General features: G+C 44.2%; 1 protein-coding gene across 1 annotated transcript; it reads left to right on the top strand.

Moving 5' to 3' along the window:
• The first annotated feature begins 553 nt into the window (after positions 1–553).
• On the top strand, positions 554–12,160 carry LOC132152923 (ribosyldihydronicotinamide dehydrogenase [quinone]-like). Its single transcript, XM_059561924.1, has 7 exons — positions 554–707; positions 790–957; positions 1,037–1,167; positions 1,256–1,360; positions 4,777–4,785; positions 11,483–11,584; positions 11,761–12,160. The coding sequence occupies exons 1-7, from the start codon at positions 704–706 to the stop codon at positions 12,058–12,060; spliced, it is 819 nt and encodes a 272-aa protein (XP_059417907.1). The 5' UTR covers positions 554–703; the 3' UTR covers positions 12,061–12,160.
• The last annotated feature ends 8,912 nt before the right edge of the window (positions 12,161–21,072 follow it).

Below are 21,072 nucleotides of genomic sequence, written 5' to 3'. Positions count from 1 at the left end.
GTCAGTATGACGTCTGGGATAAAAGTTTTCTCGCTTTAGTTCACTATTGATGATCCAATAGATTTGGGAGTTCGCTATTTTTAATCATGGGAATCTGGTGCTAAAAACAGAAACCTTATCTTGCACTTCTTAAAGTCATACACATGTGCTTATGCGCACCTCGTAACAATAATAAACATTTACACTTCATTCTGAAGATAAAATCGTGGAGGAAAATATAATAAACCAGACTACACTGGTCTAGTCTTCGGTCCCGTTTAAATAACAAACTAAGACGAGGAGACAAAACAGCTGTTATTTTCTCTGCAGAAAATTGTAACCAGATACCCCAGCAATGATTAAAAGAAGAAAGAAAACTAATTAATAAAACAACACATTATATAATACATTTAGTTTTTTCAGCTTTAGCATATACTTAGTTTTGTATGGGTTCAGTTGCTGGTGCATGTTGACATCTAGTGGTATAAAGAAACTTGCCAGTCATATATAATATGATGGAAGTGTATTGCTAGTAAGAAAAATAAAAACGTAAATTTTGCTCTAAAAAAATCCCGCTAATTTATTTTTTCCTCAAGTGTTTGTGGGGTGCCTGCAATCAATTGATGAGTAAAATGAATCAGCTGTGCGTGCGTGATTGGGACTTTAAAACTCACTGTTCGGTTTATGTGTTTAGTAGATGCTTTGAGACCTGTGGGTGAAAAACATGAGTAGGCTACATTATTTTTTCCTCTCGCTGTACTTTTTATACGTTTTGTTTATTTAATCTCTTTGGTTAATATTCTTTTTCAGCTTCAAAGACTGTGTTGATCGTGTACGCGCACCAGAGCGCCGGCTCTTTCAATGCGGCTGTTAAGGATGTTGCTGTGGACGAGCTGAAGAAACAGGGCTGCCGCGTGATTGTGTCTGACCTGTACGATATGAAATTCAAGACCACGGCAACAGAGGATGATATTACTGGTATGGGAGGCAGTGTTTAGTTTGTTTTATTCGTAGTCCCTTATCTCAGTGGCAGGCATTGCACAAATTTGTTTCTCAGGAGCGGTGAAGAACCCAAATCATTTCTGTTATGGAAAAGAGACCATGTTGGCCTGGCAGGAGGGGCGACTAGCTTCTGATATCATTGATGAGCACAAGAAACTAAAAGAAGCAGATCTTGTTATTTTTCAGGTATGACGTTTCTTTTTGGAAATTTGTGTGCGCTTTTCCCCCCTTTTGGTCCCATGTAAGTATTTGACCATTTGTCAATTTCTTGAAGTTTCCCATGTATTGGTTCTCTGTTCCTGCCATCATGAAAGGCTGGATGGACCGGGTTCTTACGCTTGGTTTTGCATACACCTTGGAAAAGTGCTACAGTGAGGGTGTCACACCCAGGGGCTGGCTATGCTTTAACTAAGCCACACCCCTTCTCAACTTCCACCTCGAGGAGGTCCCCAAACCCGACCCAATGGCCAAACAACACGAGAACAAGTAAGTGATAAAACAATCTTTATTTAAATATTTAAAAATAGCTTAGGGAATAGGGAAAGGGCAATTAAAACTAAACTCTGACTCGGCCCTCCAGATGGGCTATGGCCGGGAAGAGGTCAGGGAGCAAGGGGGCCACGGGGATCCGGGGCGTGGGGCTCGGGCCCCGGCCTGAGTCTTAGGTATCCGTAGCGCCCTCCTTCTTCCTCCTCTTCGCTGAATACAGCTCACGGTAAGTACTGGTTCACACAGTTCGTTCTCGAGGTGCCCACTCTCTTTCTCTTCCTCCACAGGCAACGGCTCTTCGCTGATTACAGCTCACAGTAAGTACTGATTCACCCAGTTCGTTCCTTGGGTGCTCACGCTCTTTCTCTTTCTCCACAGGCAACGGCTGGGACACACAGGCACAGTTAGTTCAGCTTGGTTTTGCTCTCACCTCTTCGCTGATTACAGCTCACAGTAAGTACTGGTTCACACAGTTCGTTCCTTGGGTGCTCACTCGCTTTCTCTTTCTCCACAGGCAGCGGTCGCTTTCTCTTTCTCCACAGGCAGCGGCGTAAGTACAGGTTTCCTCAGTCTCTCCTCGTGTTACCCACTCTCTCTCCTTTTCTCTCCACAGGTATCAACTTGGGCACAATAGCACAGTTAGTTTGCTTCGAATGGCTCTCACCTCTGGGCTGGACACAGCGTACTGTAAGTACAGGGTTCGCTCTATTCCTCCTCGTGTTATTCACTCTCTCTCCCCTTTTCTCTCCACAGGTATCAACTTGGGCACAATAGCACAGTTAGTTTGCTTTGAATGGCTCTCACCTCTGGGCTGGACACAGCGTACTGTAAGTACAGGGTTCGCTCTATTCCTCCTCGTGTTATTCACTCTCTCTCTCCTTTTCTCTCCACAGGTATCAACTTGGGCACAATAGCACAGTTAGTTTGCTTTGAATGGCTCTCACCTCTGGGCTGGACACAGCGTACTGTAAGTACAGGGTTCGCTCTATTCCTCCTCGTGTTATTCACTCTCTCTCTCCTTTTCTCTCCACAGGTATCAACTTGGGCACAATAGCACAGTTAGTTTGCTTTGAATGGCTCTCACCTCTGGGCTGGACACAGCGTACTGTGAGTACAGGGTTCGCTCTATTCCTCCTCGTGTTATTCACTCTCTCTCTCCTCTTCTCTCCACAGGTATCAACTTGGGCACAATAGCACAGTTAGTTTGCTTTGAATGGCTCTCACCTCTGGGCTGGACACAGCGTACTGTAAGTACAGGGTTCGCTCTATTCCTCCTCGTGTTATTCACCTCTCTCTCCTTTTCTCTCCACAGATATCAACTTGGGCACAATAGCACCGTTAGTTTGCTTTGAATGGCTCTCACCTCTGGGCTGAACACAGCGTACAGTAAGTACAGGTTTCCTCTGTTTCTCCTTGTGTTACTCACTCTCTTTCCTTTCCTCTCCACAGGTATCAACTTGGACACAAAACACAGTTACTCTGCTTTGGATGGCTTTCACCTCTGGGCTGGACACAGCGTACCGTGCTATCTCCGGAGATCTGAAGCACGCTCACAACATATACTGTACTGAACTAGGCTAGGGCCAGCAATCTCCTTGTCCTCCCACGCCGAAGTGCGTGAAGGCGGGGGTTTATCTGACAGGACACACGGCAATACACAGCAGCCCACAGCAATATACAACACCACGTCAAAATTATAGGTTTTCACAGCACGAAGACTCACCCACCACACTCAGTGTACGGAAAGGACACCCGTCTTCCTTCACTTCGCTTGGTTCGGATCTGGCGATGGAATATGCGGCCTAGCTAGTGATGTCGTCGTTGCGACTACTTCAATAAGTATTCCTTCGGCTCTCCCACCACACTATATTAGGGGTAGGGCCACCCTCCTCCTCCTGGAGAGATCTACACAACGCCAGGTCAATATACAGGGCACTTTCGACTGGCTCTTAGTACTCACATCAATGCCACTTCCAATCCCCTTTTTCACGTCGTCTCAGTTCGCCGTATAATCTGTTCACTTCTCAACCTTTAAGGTTCGCGATGTCTTCACAATCATACAATTCCAGCCTGAGGGAGAGAGAGAGTTAGACAGCTACCAGCAGCGTACCAAGACGGGCACAACCCAGTGCTTCACACACACCAAAGAGAGCTTCCCAGACTGTAAAATAACTTGGCCTTAAGTACTGCCTTGTCCAGCGTATCCTCCAATCACCAACCGCTGTCCCTAACTAGGCACAGGTGCATCGAATTCCCTGATTTTCCTTCTTACGGCGCTACCGGAAGTTCCGGTGTTCTGTTTTTCCGGTCCGGGCGGAAACACTTCCGGGCGGAACCAAACTTCCCGAATTTTGGTTCCGCCCCTAAAGATCGTCACCTTGTGACATCCTCCCCCGCCAATCCGTTCTAGTCCCTAGAACGTCCTCGGGCTGTCCACTCCCCATAGCGGGCAGGGGGTCGGCCTCGGTTCTCTCGCTGGGATCGTCTCACTGGTGAATCGGGCTCAGCTTGTTCAGGGGCTGCTTCTGGTTCTCTCGGGGCGATCGGGGGTGGTGCCACCACGGGTCTCCCTGGTACCACAGCCCAACCTTCAATCCAGGGGGCCGCTGGTACAGGTTCCGTGGGGACTTCTTCCACGGCTTCAGGGTAGTTAGGGCATGGGCGAATCATGTTCCGGTGCACCACACGGTCGGGGCCTGACTTCCCTTCTGGCCGGATGGTATAGACCGGCTGCCCCGGCCTCTGCTGCCGGCAGACTACATAAGGGGTGGCCTCCCAACGGTCACTCAGTTTCCCCTTCCCCTGCCGCCGATTATCTCTCACCAACACCCTCTCTCCTGGCAGTAGAGGGGCTTCTCTAGCAGTCCGATCATACAACCGCTTACTTTTCTCTCCTGCCGTCTGTATCCTTTTCGACACCTGCTCGTAGGCGAAATGCAAGCGCTGGTGATGGCGCCCCACCCACTCCGTTACACTTGCTTCCTCTTGGTCGGCTATCACTCCTAGGACCAGGTCAGTAGGCATTCGTATGTGTCTGCCAAACATCAGGTAAGTGGGAGCGTAACCCGTAGTACTATGTATACTGTTGTTATAGGCCTGTAGGAGGTTTGGCAAGGCACTCACCCAATCGTCCTGCCGTTGTTGGTCCAAGGTCCCCAGCAGCCCCAATAGGGTCTGATTGAATCTCTCACAGCCGCCGTTCCCCTGAGGATGATACGAAGTGGTGTGAGTTTTCGTGCAACCGTACAACTGGCATAGTTCTCTAATTACCCTGGACTCAAAGTTGGCTCCTTGATCGGAGTGCAGAAACTCCGGGCATCCGAACGTCTGGAAGACGGCCCGCCATAAAACTGTAGCGGTGGTGGTTGCAGTCTGGTCGAGGGTGGGGATAGCCCAAGCGTACTTTGTGAACAAATCCGTTATTACCAAGATGTTCTGGTAGCGATCTCGTGGTCGGCCCAGTGTCAAGAAGTCCATAGCCATGATATGAAGGGGGGCCTTCGCATGGATGGGTACCATTGGCGCTCGGACCTCCCGTCTGGACTTAAACAATATGCATCTCGGGCAAGCTTGAATTAGGGCGTGCACCGATGCCTCTAGCCCGGGCCAAAAGAAGAATCTCCTAAGCAGGGACACGGTCCTCTCCTGTCCCTGATGCCCCAACTGGTTGTGGTACGCCGAAACTAAAGCCGTTACCTCATCTGCGGGTACCACGATCTGGCGTACTTCTTCGCCCAACTTCGGGTCACTGACCCTTCTGCACAAAACGCCATCTCTCAGCTCCAGCCTGTCCCATTGCCCCAGCAGCCTCCTCCCAGTATCCGTCTGGGCTAACCTCTCCGCTGGCGTCAGCCGTCGGCCCTGTTCCAGCCATTCTCTTACCAGCCGCACATCTTGATCCCTGGCCTGTCTCTCCCTCCACCGACGGGGATCCCATCCCCAGTTCTCAGGCACGGCCTCTTGTCTGCTGCCTGGTGCCTCTACTGCTCCTACCATATAGCCCTCCTCCGGGCTGGCCCCTCCGGGGCTTTCCGCTTCGGGCAGCCTTGAGAGGGCGTCCGCGTTCGTGTGTTCACGCCCTGGTCGGTACTGTAGTTGATAGTCAAAGTTGGCCAGTTGGGCCACCCACCGCTGCTCCACGGCTCCCAGCTTCGCCGTCTGCAAGTGTACTAAGGGGTTATTGTCTGTAATGATCGTCACCTTGGCACCCCAGAGGTAGTCTTTAAATTTCTCACTTAGGGCCCACTTCAACGCCAGCAGCTCCAATTTGAAAGAACTATAGTTCGCATCGTTCCTCTCGGCTGGGTGGAGGCTCCGGCTGGCGTACGCGATGACCCTCTCAACTCCGTCCTGCCGTTGAGCCAACACCGCTCCCAGCCCGAGATTGCTGGCATCTGTATACAAAAGGAATGGTTTTGTGAAATCTGCGTATGCCAAGATAGGGGCCTGTAGCAGCTCCTGCTTCAATGTCTGGAACGCCGACTCACAATTTGCATCCCAGTCTACGTTGGGCGACCCCCGGCCCCGGTTACGACCTGTGCCAACCAGCAACTGATTAAGGGGTTTAGCAATTTTTGAAAAGTCCTTTATGAAACGCCTATAGTATCCCACAAATCCTAAAAAGGATCGCACTTGCCTCACTGTCCTCGGGGCCTTCCAGTCCTTCACGGCCGATACCTTTCCAGGATCTACGGACACTCCAGCCGCACTGACCACGTGGCCCAGAAAGTTGACTTCTCTCCGTAGTAAGTGACACTTATTGGGCTGTAGTTTCAATCCGTACTTCTCCATGGCCCGAAAGACTTCCTCGAGGTGCCTCAGGTGTGAATCAAAATCTGGGGAGTAGACAATCACATCATCCAGGTAAACTAATACTGACTCCATTAACTGACCTCCCAAGCACCGCTGCATCAGCCGCTGGAAAGTGGCCGGAGCGTTACAGAGCCCGAAAGGCATCCGGTCCCATTCAAATAGTCCAAACGGGGTTGTAAAGGCAGTCTTCTCCCGGTCTGCTTCGACCACCTGCACCTGCCAGTAGCCACTGGCCAAATCTAGGGTAGAGTACCATGCCGACTGCGTGAGGCTGGCAAGCGAATCTTCGATCCGTGGCAAGGGGAAAGCGTCTTTCTTAGTCACGAGGTTCAGCTTACGGTAGTCCACGCAGAATCTCCAAGCCCCCGTCTTCTTTTGCACCAGCACTATGGGGGCCGCCCACGGGCTGCTGCTTTCCCTAACAACTCCTTGCTTCAGCATGCCTTGCAGGAGTGTACGTACCTCGGTATACAAAGTGGGCGGAATTGGGCGATACCTCTCCCGGCTGGGCCCTGCATCCCCGGTAGGTATATGATGTTGTACCACCTGGGTGCATCCGTAGTCTTCATCGTGGGTGGCGAACACATGCTGCCATCTCCGAAGGAGGGCCTGTAACTTCTGTGTCTGTGCCTGCTCTAAATCCTCCCCTTGTAACGACTCACCCGCCAGGTGGCTCGGCACACTCCTCTCCATACCACCCCATGGGGTGTCTACTTGTGTCAGGGCCACCTCGATGACAGTGGGGCACACCTGACGAAAACTAATATCCCTCTCTTCCCTTACTTGGTGGGATGTAACCGTTGTCAGACGGGCTAATCGTTGGTGCCGATGTAGTTGCACCGCGTATGGATGTACATTCCGTATCCTCACGGGGACTCTCCCCCGCCGGACCGTCGATAGTCCTCGTGCCACTTCCACTTGTGGACAATCCACATGGGGCTCCACCAGCACCCACTCTTCTGGGCCCGCTCTTCGGGGCGGTACTCGCGCCCACACAACAGCCTCACTTTTTGCGGGGACAGACAAAGCAAACCGACACATCACTCTTCCTACCTCTTCCTGTTCCCTGCGGACTTGGCTCATTTGCACCCTTCGACAGTCAGCTACCACACACTCCCACTTGGGCCTCTCTGCAGGTGGTATCTTCGATACGGGCCTAGCCCGAAATAGCTCTTCCCAGCAATCAGCGAGGACATTCATGCCCAACAGGGCTCGATGTGCACCCAGACAATGGTCTTGCACGATAATCACACCTTTCTGGGGGACCATCACTCCGTGAACCTCTAGGTCCGTCAATCGGTAGCCAATATATGGAATGTCGAGGCCGTTTGCGCCCTTCAGAGTAAGCCAGGGGGCCTCCGCCCCTGGTGCCCCTTGTTTCCCAAACACTTCTTCGGATAAACTCTCAGCAAACAACGTCACTTGGGAGCCTGTGTCTACCAGGCATTGAATCTCCTTGCCGCACACTCTCACCTTCGCCACGGGGCTACGCCCAATCATCTGGCTCCTAGAGCCATATCCTCTTCCAGGGTCTTCTCGAGGGGTCCCGGCCACACGACCCACAGTGGCCGGCCGACCTAAAAACCCCCTTCTGACGCCCTGCGGGGCCCACACTGGCGGCTATAGTGACCTGGTTTGCCACAGCGGTTGCAGATGGGTCGCCCTTGCTCGTCCCATTCGAAACGGGGCCGGTTAAAGTGGTTCGGGCGCCTGAACGGCTCTCGGCCTCCCTCTGAGTACACTCGGTCTCGGGGCGCCGGCCGTGGTTCCTCCCGCGCCCGTCCTTGGCGCAATTCTCCTACGAGGGCTTTAGACAGTTCAGACATCTGATCGCGGACATCTTTCAAAAGTTCAGCCTTCAGTGCTTGCTTCCAGTCAGGGCCTCCCGGTTGTGCTGGTGCTACTTCACTGACAACCGCACACACTGGGGAACCACTCACCTCAGTCTCATCACCTTCCAGGGCCAGTGCCTCTTTCTTCAGATCTTCAAACGTAAGACCCGGGTCCCTTCGAAACTGGATACGTAGGCTCTGTCTCACCGGACCCTCCTTCAACCCCAGAAGAAACTGGTCCCGCAATAGAGTCTCTCCATCTCCCAACCCGTGGTCCCGACGGGTCTGTAGTCGGGCGAATTGCTCTCGCAACCTCAGGGCGAAAGCTCTAATCGGTTGGCGGGGGCCCTGCTTACAATTGAAGAACTGGGAGCGAAGGGCAGCTACGGGGGTGTGGTCACCATACTGTTCAGTGAGGAACTGGAACACGGTTTGGGCGTTGGCTCTAACGGCTTCGGGGGCGGCATGCACCTCTCGCCGCGCTTCTCCATCCAGGGAGTTTAACACAAATTGAAGCCGCTGGGCTGCACTAAGGCCCTGTAGGTCGGCCAAGTACTCTAGTTGAGCCTTCCATTCAGACAATCGTACCTCGGATTCTGTCCCCCCATATTTTTGAATCCAGGGGCTCCCCATAAAAACGGGCGTGGCACGGGGTTGGGCTGAAAGCCCCGCGTTGTCGGTCATTGGACGACCTTGGTTACTCAACTCGAGGTGGAAACCCTGCCGACTACGCCAAATCTGTCACACCCAGGGGCTGGCTATGCTTTAACTAAGCCACACCCCTTCTCAACTTCCACCTCGAGGAGGTCCCCAAACCCGACCCAATGGCCAAACAACACGAGAACAAGTAAGTGATAAAACAATCTTTATTTAAATATTTAAAAATAGCTTAGGGAATAGGGAAAGGGCAATTAAAACTAAACTCTGACTCGGCCCTCCAGATGGGCTATGGCCGGGAAGAGGTCAGGGAGCAAGGGGGCCACGGGGATCCGGGGCGTGGGGCTCGGGCCCCGGCCTGAGTCTTAGGTATCCGTAGCGCCCTCCTTCTTCCTCCTCTTCGCTGAATACAGCTCACGGTAAGTACTGGTTCACACAGTTCGTTCTCGAGGTGCCCACTCTCTTTCTCTTCCTCCACAGGCAACGGCTCTTCGCTGATTACAGCTCACAGTAAGTACTGATTCACCCAGTTCGTTCCTTGGGTGCTCACGCTCTTTCTCTTTCTCCACAGGCAACGGCTGGGACACACAGGCACAGTTAGTTCAGCTTGGTTTTGCTCTCACCTCTTCGCTGATTACAGCTCACAGTAAGTACTGGTTCACACAGTTCGTTCCTTGGGTGCTCACTCGCTTTCTCTTTCTCCACAGGCAGCGGTCGCTTTCTCTTTCTCCACAGGCAGCGGCGTAAGTACAGGTTTCCTCAGTCTCTCCTCGTGTTACCCACTCTCTCTCCTTTTCTCTCCACAGGTATCAACTTGGGCACAATAGCACAGTTAGTTTGCTTCGAATGGCTCTCACCTCTGGGCTGGACACAGCGTACTGTAAGTACAGGGTTCGCTCTATTCCTCCTCGTGTTATTCACTCTCTCTCCCCTTTTCTCTCCACAGGTATCAACTTGGGCACAATAGCACAGTTAGTTTGCTTTGAATGGCTCTCACCTCTGGGCTGGACACAGCGTACTGTAAGTACAGGGTTCGCTCTATTCCTCCTCGTGTTATTCACTCTCTCTCTCCTTTTCTCTCCACAGGTATCAACTTGGGCACAATAGCACAGTTAGTTTGCTTTGAATGGCTCTCACCTCTGGGCTGGACACAGCGTACTGTAAGTACAGGGTTCGCTCTATTCCTCCTCGTGTTATTCACTCTCTCTCTCCTTTTCTCTCCACAGGTATCAACTTGGGCACAATAGCACAGTTAGTTTGCTTTGAATGGCTCTCACCTCTGGGCTGGACACAGCGTACTGTGAGTACAGGGTTCGCTCTATTCCTCCTCGTGTTATTCACTCTCTCTCTCCTCTTCTCTCCACAGGTATCAACTTGGGCACAATAGCACAGTTAGTTTGCTTTGAATGGCTCTCACCTCTGGGCTGGACACAGCGTACTGTAAGTACAGGGTTCGCTCTATTCCTCCTCGTGTTATTCACCTCTCTCTCCTTTTCTCTCCACAGATATCAACTTGGGCACAATAGCACCGTTAGTTTGCTTTGAATGGCTCTCACCTCTGGGCTGAACACAGCGTACAGTAAGTACAGGTTTCCTCTGTTTCTCCTTGTGTTACTCACTCTCTTTCCTTTCCTCTCCACAGGTATCAACTTGGACACAAAACACAGTTACTCTGCTTTGGATGGCTTTCACCTCTGGGCTGGACACAGCGTACCGTGCTATCTCCGGAGATCTGAAGCACGCTCACAACATATACTGTACTGAACTAGGCTAGGGCCAGCAATCTCCTTGTCCTCCCACGCCGAAGTGCGTGAAGGCGGGGGTTTATCTGACAGGACACACGGCAATACACAGCAGCCCACAGCAATATACAACACCACGTCAAAATTATAGGTTTTCACAGCACGAAGACTCACCCACCACACTCAGTGTACGGAAAGGACACCCGTCTTCCTTCACTTCGCTTGGTTCGGATCTGGCGATGGAATATGCGGCCTAGCTAGTGATGTCGTCGTTGCGACTACTTCAATAAGTATTCCTTCGGCTCTCCCACCACACTATATTAGGGGTAGGGCCACCCTCCTCCTCCTGGAGAGATCTACACAACGCCAGGTCAATATACAGGGCACTTTCGACTGGCTCTTAGTACTCACATCAATGCCACTTCCAATCCCCTTTTTCACGTCGTCTCAGTTCGCCGTATAATCTGTTCACTTCTCAACCTTTAAGGTTCGCGATGTCTTCACAATCATACAATTCCAGCCTGAGGGAGAGAGAGAGTTAGACAGCTACCAGCAGCGTACCAAGACGGGCACAACCCAGTGCTTCACACACACCAAAGAGAGCTTCCCAGACTGTAAAATAACTTGGCCTTAAGTACTGCCTTGTCCAGCGTATCCTCCAATCACCAACCGCTGTCCCTAACTAGGCACAGGTGCATCGAATTCCCTGATTTTCCTTCTTACGGCGCTACCGGAAGTTCCGGTGTTCTGTTTTTCCGGTCCGGGCGGAAACACTTCCGGGCGGAACCAAACTTCCCGAATTTTGGTTCCGCCCCTAAAGATCGTCACCTTGTGACAAGGGCATCTTCAGGGTGAGGCCTTCCCATCATAAACCTCAGACTTTTATTAATCACGAACGATTATCAGATGTCTTTAATGAAATTAGAGTGGGCTGTTAATATTGGTATAATTTGATTAATTTCATGTCAGGATAAGAAAGCCATGTTATCCTTCACCACTGGTTCCCATGAGACTATGTTCAGCTCCAATGGGATTAATGGAGACATGAATGTCACATTGTGGCCAATTCAAGTAAGAATATCCCTTTATTTTCTTTCTTGGTCCCTAGCCCCTTCATCCCTTTGACACTCTCACTCTGTAGGGTAAACCCTTTGAAGGGATTAGGGCATGGGCATGAACCCTGGAACGCTGCATTAATTTTGAGTGTACAAACCTGAGACTCCTGCACCAATGTTTTCTTTTTGTAGAATGGGGTCCTCAACTATTGTGGCTTCCAGGTCCTTGCTCCACAGATCTTCTGGGCACCCACACATCTCTCTCCTGAGGCTCGCGAAGGCCTGTTGGAAAGTTGGCGTACTCGTCTTCAAAGTCTCCTTAATGAGGCACCTCTCACATTCCCACCTGCAGACATCTTTGACAAGGGGAAAGGCTTTCAACTGAAGCCTGAAGTCCGGGAGAAGCAGGCTGATTCCCCTTTTGGTCTCACTGTGGGTCAACACTTGGAGAAACCGCTGCCACCCCAAAGTCAGATGAAAGCTGGGGTGTAAAACCTGGTGCAGTGTTGTCCCCATGTGGCCATGTCCTTGTTGAAGTCTCAAAGCTGAGTTTTAGACCTGAATAAATTGTTCATGTTTTGAATGATTACAATTTTTAGTCAACGTGTCTAACCCAACAATTTCCTGCTGCTCTATATCTTTAAAAAGTTAAAAGATCCATGCACCCAAAAATGAAAGTTGTCACTTGCTCCCCAACATGTTTCAAACCAATAAGATGGTATAATCTTGGGGGGGAAAAACAAAGTTTAGATATTCAGAAGGTTGTAAGGCCATTGTTCGACTAATCCACATGAATGGAGTAAAGAGATGCTATCTTTATATGAATGGTGATTTCAATTTAGGCTTTTATACATCTGAACACGCATACATGGAGCAAGTCACATATGGTAAACACGGAAGCTTGTGTCAAAGTGCATCTCAATAAATTAGAATGTTGTGAAAAAGTTAACTTATTTCAGTAACCAAAATTGTGTATTACATTCAGTGCACACAGACTGAAGTAGATTAAGTCTTTGGTTCTTTTAATTGTAGTGATTTTTTTGCTCCCATTTAAGAAAAACCCACCAATTCACGATCTCAACAAATTAGAATATGGTGACATGATAATCAACTCAAAACGCCTGCAAGGGTTTCCTGAGCCTTCAAAATGGTCTCTCAGTTTGGTTCACTAGGCTGCACATTCATGGGGAAGACTGCTTATCTGACAGTTGTCCAGAAGGCAATCATTGACACCCTTCACAAGGAGGGTAAGTCACACACATTAATTGGCAAAGAAGCTGGCTGTTTACAGAGTGCTGTATCCAAGCATGTTAAGAAAGTTGAGTGGAAGGAAAAAGTGTGGAAGAAAAAGATGCACAACCAACCGAGAGAACCGCAGCTTTATGAGGATTGTCAAGCGAAATCGATTCAAGAATTTGAGTGAACTTCACAAGGAATGGACTGAGGTTGGGATCAAGGTGTCATAACAATTGCATAAATGTGATGCACTGTTTAATTTGGAGATGGGGTGGTGCTAGCGCAGTGGATAAGACACATGTCTTTGGTGTGAGAGACCCGGGTTCGAATCCACTGTGAGACGCCAATGTGTCCCTGAGCAAGACACTTAACCCCTAGTTGCTCCAGAGGTGTGTGACCTCTGACATATGTGGCAATTGTAAGTCACTTTGGATAAAAGCGTCAGCTAAGTGAATAAATGTAATTTGGTTTAGTATATAAGCATACATTAAACATGATTCAAATAAATGTTATTTAACTTTTTTAATTATCCTGATTTAGTTCTCTTAATTATTATGCAATTTATACAATAAACTTTATGTATTTTAAATAAATAAACTTTTTATTATTAATTAAGAATAATTACACTTTACATAAACTAATTACATAAACCTGAGGATTATGCATTTAAAATAAATAAGTTTTATTATCCTAATGAAAATAAATCGTATAAAGTTTATTTGGTAGATTTGTGTTAAAATTATGAAAAAAATATAAATGGGAATTTGTTATGTAATAAAATTACATAAATCTTAAATTTTGGGTGAAATATTTCTGTGAGTGCAGACGTGAAAAGGAATTTGGCTACAGTTGTCGTATTCCTCTTGTTAAGCCATTCCTGAACCACAACGTCAGAGGCGTCTTACCTGGGGTAAGGAGAAGAAGAACTGGACTGTTGCCCAGTGGTTCAAAATCCTCTTTCAGATGAGAGCAAGTTTTGTATTTCATTTGGAAACCAAGGTCCTAGAGTCTGGAGGAAGGGTGGAGAAGCTCATAGCCCAAGCTGCTTGAAGTCCAGTTTTAAGTTTCCACAGTCTGTGATGATTTGGGGTGCAATGTCATCTGCTGGTGTTGGTCCATTGTGTTACCAAGAAATTTTGTTTTTGAAATCTTTAAAAAATATATGAATTTGTGTTTTGAAGATTAACCAAAGTCGTATGGGTTATGAACAAAATTGGAGGTAGAGTACAGTTAGAATTTTTGGTGAACTATCTCTTAATACAATCCTTTCAGAGTGGGTTGGTTAGAAACCAAGAGAGAAGGTTATTTTGTGCTGCTTAGTCAAGGATTTCCCTATGTATTGTTTTGCTCCTCCAGGGGTCTCCACTAGGGGCTTTTATCCAAGAAATTCTAATGCCCTAAATATCAAGAACAAATGCTATAACAAGCAGCACCTTATGGCACATTTATCCAAAAGGTATTTTTCCCAGCTGTGCACTGATTTTTGCATTTCCTGCGGAAATTCCTCAGACGCATGTCCTTTTCTGCAGCAAAACTCTTCAGCAGATGTCTGCAGATAATGCTTTGAAATCCTGCTGCATTTTTATGACGTATTAATCTATTACATCATAAATTATAATCAAGAATAATCTGGAAACTGTTAGCCATACAATCTCAGAAACGTTAAGTATATTATTTTTATTACTTTTTTTTCTTTATAATTTGTTTTCTTGCTTCCAGCTAGAGTGTGAAGAATAACCCACATATGAAAAATGCATCTGATCAGACATTTAAACAAAATTTTATTTAAAATGCGAAATAGAGATGATTTGTTTGAGATAATAGAATCATATGTGCAAGATGATAGAATCATGTAATCTCATTGTACCATTTTACCAATGTATTTTTTCATTACATAGTGTGTTTGCTATTTAACATACTATTATTAAAAACAGTGTATGCTCTGCAGTAAGCAGTTGAGTATTCCTTTACAAACATTCCCTATTAAACAGAGAAACTGCTTAGGCCTGCATAGTGACCTCTTGTGGTGACATTGAGGCTATGTTAAAATATCCCAGGTTCAAGGTGTGGTTGGTTAGTACGGTCTAGTTAGCTGCAGTTTCAAAGCCAATACAAATCATAGTTTGATTGATAAGGTTTATTTTTTATTTATTTATTTTTCTAACTTGAAATATGTTAATGTTGAAGTACTAAAAATACTGAAACTGAAAATAATTAAGCTAATTAGAAATATCTTGTAACAAAAGACTGCTAAAATATAGCAGAGATAGTTTTATAATAATCCTGGCGTTGTCTATTATTAATATTATTGACTCTGTGATGAATTGCTTTGTTCCAATTTTGTAGGCGCTTTGGATAAAAGTTTCTGCTAAATGCAGAAATGTAAATGCATAAACATAATCATCCACTTTAGGATCGAGTTTCAGTTTTGAGTAGATTATAAATCAGTGTCTGTCCAACACACATGCTGGAATGCATAGCTAAACTTTGATGGCTCTGTTGACATATGGTTTAAACAAATCATCTTCTGACCCTGTTCACAAGGTGGTTTGTTTTAACCATATGTCAAATGACTATGTAAAAACTCATCCCAATAACATTAAACAAGAAATTAGGGGAATAAATTAAGTTTGGAAGAGACCTCTCACTAAGCAATGGTCGTGGACTTCAAAACAATTATTATTATTTTTTTGCATGACAGAAAAACAGTTGACAAGTCAGTCAAGACAGTTATATGGGATCTGCAAGGGAAACATTTGGTGGCAGTCTCCTGGGCATAGTGCAGTTTTTGCATTCACCACACCTTTCCTGATGTGCCAGTCCATAACAGACACTCTCAGCACTCTAGCATGCAGACCACAAGCTTAAATGCTTGGACCTTTTCAGTAAGAACTGTGCAATACTAATAATAAATATTCAAAGTGACAGTTGAAGGTTTATAGTTAGTTATAATAAAGAACATATATCACAATGGTTTGCATGCATATCCTTAAATTAAGCCTTAAACTTAAATTCAACTAAATGCATCTGAATGTGAGGCTTTTTGTGAGCTCTTCAACAAGCTGTCTTTTTTTTTTTTTTAAACCATGACATTTTATCATGAGACCAATAGAACTGAACTGATTGTCAAAATGTATCAGTTATTTGTTGTTTGACAATGGATAAATTACATCTTTGATTTAGATGTAAAGCACATGATAGGATTGGTCCGGGGTTTTTTTTTTGCAGTGCGCAAACCCATAAGGAATCACTTATATCATGTTTCCATGACTAAAACAAGGAGCCAATTAGAGCCTTCAAAACTGCACACAGTATTCCACCATGTGCTTGCGGTTTATCAAAGGAGCGTCCTCACTAAAGAGACTGTCCTTCAAGGGAAAACGTGGAAGCTTGACATGATTTTGGGTTCTGTCCTCAGGGTTCTTAGATAAAGTCATTTAAATTCATGCACAGCCTTTCATTCAATAGATCCCAATGGTGATTTTTAAACTTTTACAAAATCTAGTGACAACAGCCATACCGAATTTGCATATATAATTACAATGCAATGCACATTGAGTCAGGACGAACAAAAATATTCATTTTTAAATTTTAACACCAATGAGGATGGAGTTTCCAGAAATAGCACAGAATAGGAGTCACATAGATTCCCATCTCCAATATTTCAAAACTGTATCATTGAGTTAACATGAGCTCCTGATGTCAGATGGAGCGTTGGCCATCCCCCACACTGCTTTCAGCCCTGCATGGCACTGAGGCTTGAAACTAGAACCACCTGGAACACAATGGCGTGGCCTGAAGTCTGTTTTCCTCACATGATGGCACTCACCACATGTGCATATTTCACAGCATGCTTCTTTCCGGAGGCGAAAGATGTTTTTTGATGTATGCTTCGTATGCGTGATCTAAGTTAATTTATTGAACAACAACTCAGCTGCTGTAGTGTGCTGAAATACAGGATGTTTCTCCTTTACTGAAAGAAGAGATGACGTTAATAAACACCATTCGTGCACAGGCAACACTAAATAGATTTAAGAAACTTGAAATTAATTTTTGTACACTACAGATTAGGGTTGAGTTTAAAAGAAGTCTATAATGCTCATCATGGATGCATTTTTTTAGATCAAAAGTTCAGTCATTTCAAAAAAAGAAAAAAGAAGTACAATGTAATGAATTGCTGTGATGGAAAGATGAATTTTCAGAAAACATTACTCTTCCTCTTCACATGATCCTTCAGAAATCATTCTAATATGCTGATGAAAAGTTCAAATGAACAGTATTGATGTAAAATAGAAATCTTTAGAATAAAAAGTTAAAATGTCTTCACTGTCAGTTTTGGTCAGTTTAATGCATCCTGTGTTAATTTAGAAATTAAGGTTTGCAGCCCCCCAATATTTGCACATGCAACACAATGCAAACACATTCTCTAGCATGTTTTTGGTGCTGTTCATCACTCTGATGAAGTGTGAGTTTAGTGCTTTTGAGAAAAGGAGTCTGCCTGTATAACCAGAAACCAGGACTTTGCTTTAGAAAATTGCTGCCATGGGAGCTACTATTGGTTACATTATATGACAGCTGTACCAGCTGTGCCACCAATTAGAGAAAGTGAGCTGTTGAATAATTGAACTGAAACTGGCCAGAGAGAAGCTGATCAATCAAACCATTGTAAATGTCCCCTTCTTTCAAAAAAGTAATATAAGTAATGGAATGATGTAACGAATTACTGGTTTAGTGTGTGAAAATCTCAAAGATCACCAGTTCATATTTCTACAAACACAGTGTTAAAATAAAGTGTAGGCCTATGTATAAACAGTAATGTGGAATTAAAATTTAGATTTTTTGATATGAAACATTGAACATCCCATGGAAAGTTAAATCATTAATTGAAGATTTGTTGTAGCAATGCTGAATGTTTTAGAAATTTTTATTATATTTAATTTTAAAACAAAAGTACCATGACTTGCCACCCTGCTTATTGTTATATAATTATATCTATAGGACAAACGCTGTGTAAGCTGTATAGAATATTAATACATTTTTCATGTCTGTTGATGGTTACACCCATTAATCTGTTTTTCATTTCCCACTTTTTAGTCTCTGAAAAGTCTCAGACATATTAAAAGCCAAATTTTAAAAAGATAATCTAATTTCCCACATTCCTTACCAACTTATGAATTAATTATAATGTACTTAAAAAATAACATATTTAATAGCTTCTAGGAAACACATAATAGCTGTATAATAGTTAATACACTAAAAGAATAGATACTTTTTAATTTGGCAAAACATTATATAACAGAGAGTCAAGAGGCCATTTTATATCCTGTTACACCCACAATTTATTTATTTATTTTAAGCTGTAAATGAAATAAAGATTATTGGTGTACCTTTATATCTTACTAAAATATTTCATGTTTAATTCAATGGTACTTGGCATTTCTTTATAGTTATTTGTGTAATTTACTAGCAATATGAATTTAAAAGGTCATCAATTTCAGAAAACAAACACTTACATAAACCATTTACAAGTAGAGGTTCATGTGAAGAAATTATGTAATCTGTTGCATATCAGTTATCTGCTTGCCAGAATGAGTTGTTCAGAAAGATGACATGGTCTCCCATTTCTGGTCTCGACCAAAGCAGAAGGGGACATGACCCAAATAACACCTTTGGACAAGTTTGTCCAGAGCAATTCAGCCTTCAGCTGTCACCATAAGTCTTCTTTGTTTATTGAGACATCTGTTGGATTAATATTAACACCAGAACCTTTAGTGCAGTCACAATGTTGCACTATGGGGAAAATAATGTGTTATTCTTGAACATTAATTAGATTCAACAAATAAAACCTCTACTGCAGGAAGTTATTTAAAGGTCCTATTTTCTCAAGCACTGAGTCACTCATTTTACAACATTTGTTGCTTAGCAATGGAGGGTAATGTTTGGGTGTTTGAAAAACAGACAGAGATTTTTTCCTCTGTTCCAGCAGCTTTGGACCTCTGCTCTCTTAATTCACCTCTATTTCAAAGCCTTCGCCAAAAGGTCTCTGCCTCTCCTGTGAATGTAGAAGAAAGCGCACATAAAGACGTTGGCACAAGTGTTAAGGAGAACCAGGATGCTTATCAGTGACTTTTTGAAATCTGCTCTGATACTTTTGATAGCTGGGGACAATGGATATCCATGCATGCTGAGGCTGCCCTTTGATGCAGGTTATCGTGATGGAAACAATTGCTCCTTCATCAATTCAAGTCGTTCATGAGGTCAGTCCTTTTCTGAGTCAGAGGATAAAGAAAACCATTAAATGTCCCATGTCCTCCCCATACAAATAAAAATAGACTTATGATGTTTTATTTCCATTGATCGAGACTGAGAAATTTTTTTTTTTTTGTAAAAACACCATGCCTTTGCTCTGTGGTTTTGTAGACCTTTCCTGCTGCTGCTGCTGCTGCCAGATTATTTTTCAGTACTCAGGTTGTTGTTTTGGGTGGTTATGTTTCATAATGTCTAAGAGAGTTGCTCAACAAAGTTATATTATGGTTAACGATGTGTTTAGGGTGTATACAATAAATAAAAATACGTTCTTAAACCAGTGTTGTGTATTTTAAGATTTTTTTAGACTGGTGGCTCAATAGTATAATTCCCCTCGTGGCATCCATTTGACCAGCAGTGGCTCTGGTCCGCAGTGATGTATCTGCGTGTGTTCAGACTGAGGTGCATGCGAAGCCGCTATATTCAGGCGCAGATGGGCGTCGCCACTTTCATTCTCTCTGTTTAAACAACCTGAAGCACAAGCGCCAGCGGAGTCACTTCATCTCATCGGCGGACAGGAACGAAACCGTGGATTAATATTTCGCACTGACCAAGCTTTAAAGTCAAATGACAAAGGTAGGACATATCTTTTTGTCCTAATGAACGAGCAGAAGACTTGAGACGAGTTTCAGTTGGCTATATTAGTCACAACACTGCCTGTTTGAGACACCTGCACTGACCAGACGATTAGTTAACAGCCCAGCAAAAGGGATTTTTTTTTTCTTCTAAAAGCATATCTTCTTCATGATACCTCTTTTGTTAGTGTCAAGGGTTTCGTAATGAAATCATAAACATTTCAAATATCTTATGTTTATATATATATATATATATATATATATATAGAGAGAGAGAGAGAGAGAGAGAGAGAGAGAGAGAGAGAGATAGATAGATAGATAGATAGATAGATAGATAGATAGATAGATAGATAGATAGATAAACAAATTTATGTAACATAATTTACATTTACATAAAAGCAGACAATTCAAAAGATATCAGACAACAACAAATTCTAACCTTTGACAAAAATATTGATTTTTTTATACATTTAAGAATGTTTAAATAAATGTATTCCCAAAATATGTATCATAAAGTTGCAAGAAGTTGAAAAACTGACTTGAAACTGAACTGAATATGAATGAGTCCCTATGGACCTCTGCTGGATATATGTGGTCATTGCACTTTCTTTCTTTCTTTAACTGTAATTCCTAAAGTTTTTCCTCTAACCTGCAGATGATAATATTCTATCCCTAGCACATGGGCAAATATCTAGAAACCTTTTATATTTAATTTAGGTCATATTTTAAGTGATTTTTTATACAGATAAAATATTTTTCATAACCCAATTTATGACCTAGATGAGTAATTTTGCAGGTAATAGGTAAAAAAAAAACAATCAAATATCCGCAAAAACACAACATAAATGTATAGCTTAGAAGTTAAAAAATAAAATAAATAATTGTATATATATATATATATATATATGTATATGTATATATACATATATAGTTTGTCATATAAAAAAATGTATATTTCCTTATCATATGTATATTTCCAATCACTCTGTAAATGTTTGGGGTCTGTCTGACCCCAAGGACCAAAAACGTAAACCCTACTTGAGGACTGATTAAGGGTTAAATAAACAAACAGCAATAGCAACATTTATACTCACCAATGTTTATGACTTCTCCCCCAGCATGAGAGTGAGTAGGCTAAATGAAGACATACTGTAACGTTAGCCTAATCGTTAAATTTTTGGGAAAAGTCAACATACACAAAACCAAGTACTCTTTATACTGTATCATGGATCTTCACATCAATACAACGGAAAGTTATAAAGTATCTGTAGATTTGGCTTTTAGATTTTCATCATAGTTCATTATGTCCATGGTTAGGCTTTACACATACTTTCTGCTTTCTATTTGCTGCCAGTAATCCCAGTCTGCAATATTATCTCATGCTTTG

Source organism: Carassius carassius, chromosome 11 (genome assembly GCF_963082965.1).
Source record: "Carassius carassius chromosome 11, fCarCar2.1, whole genome shotgun sequence".
NCBI classification, from domain to species: domain Eukaryota; kingdom Metazoa; phylum Chordata; class Actinopteri; order Cypriniformes; family Cyprinidae; genus Carassius; species Carassius carassius.
This window is presented reverse-complemented; position numbering and strand designations above follow the sequence as displayed.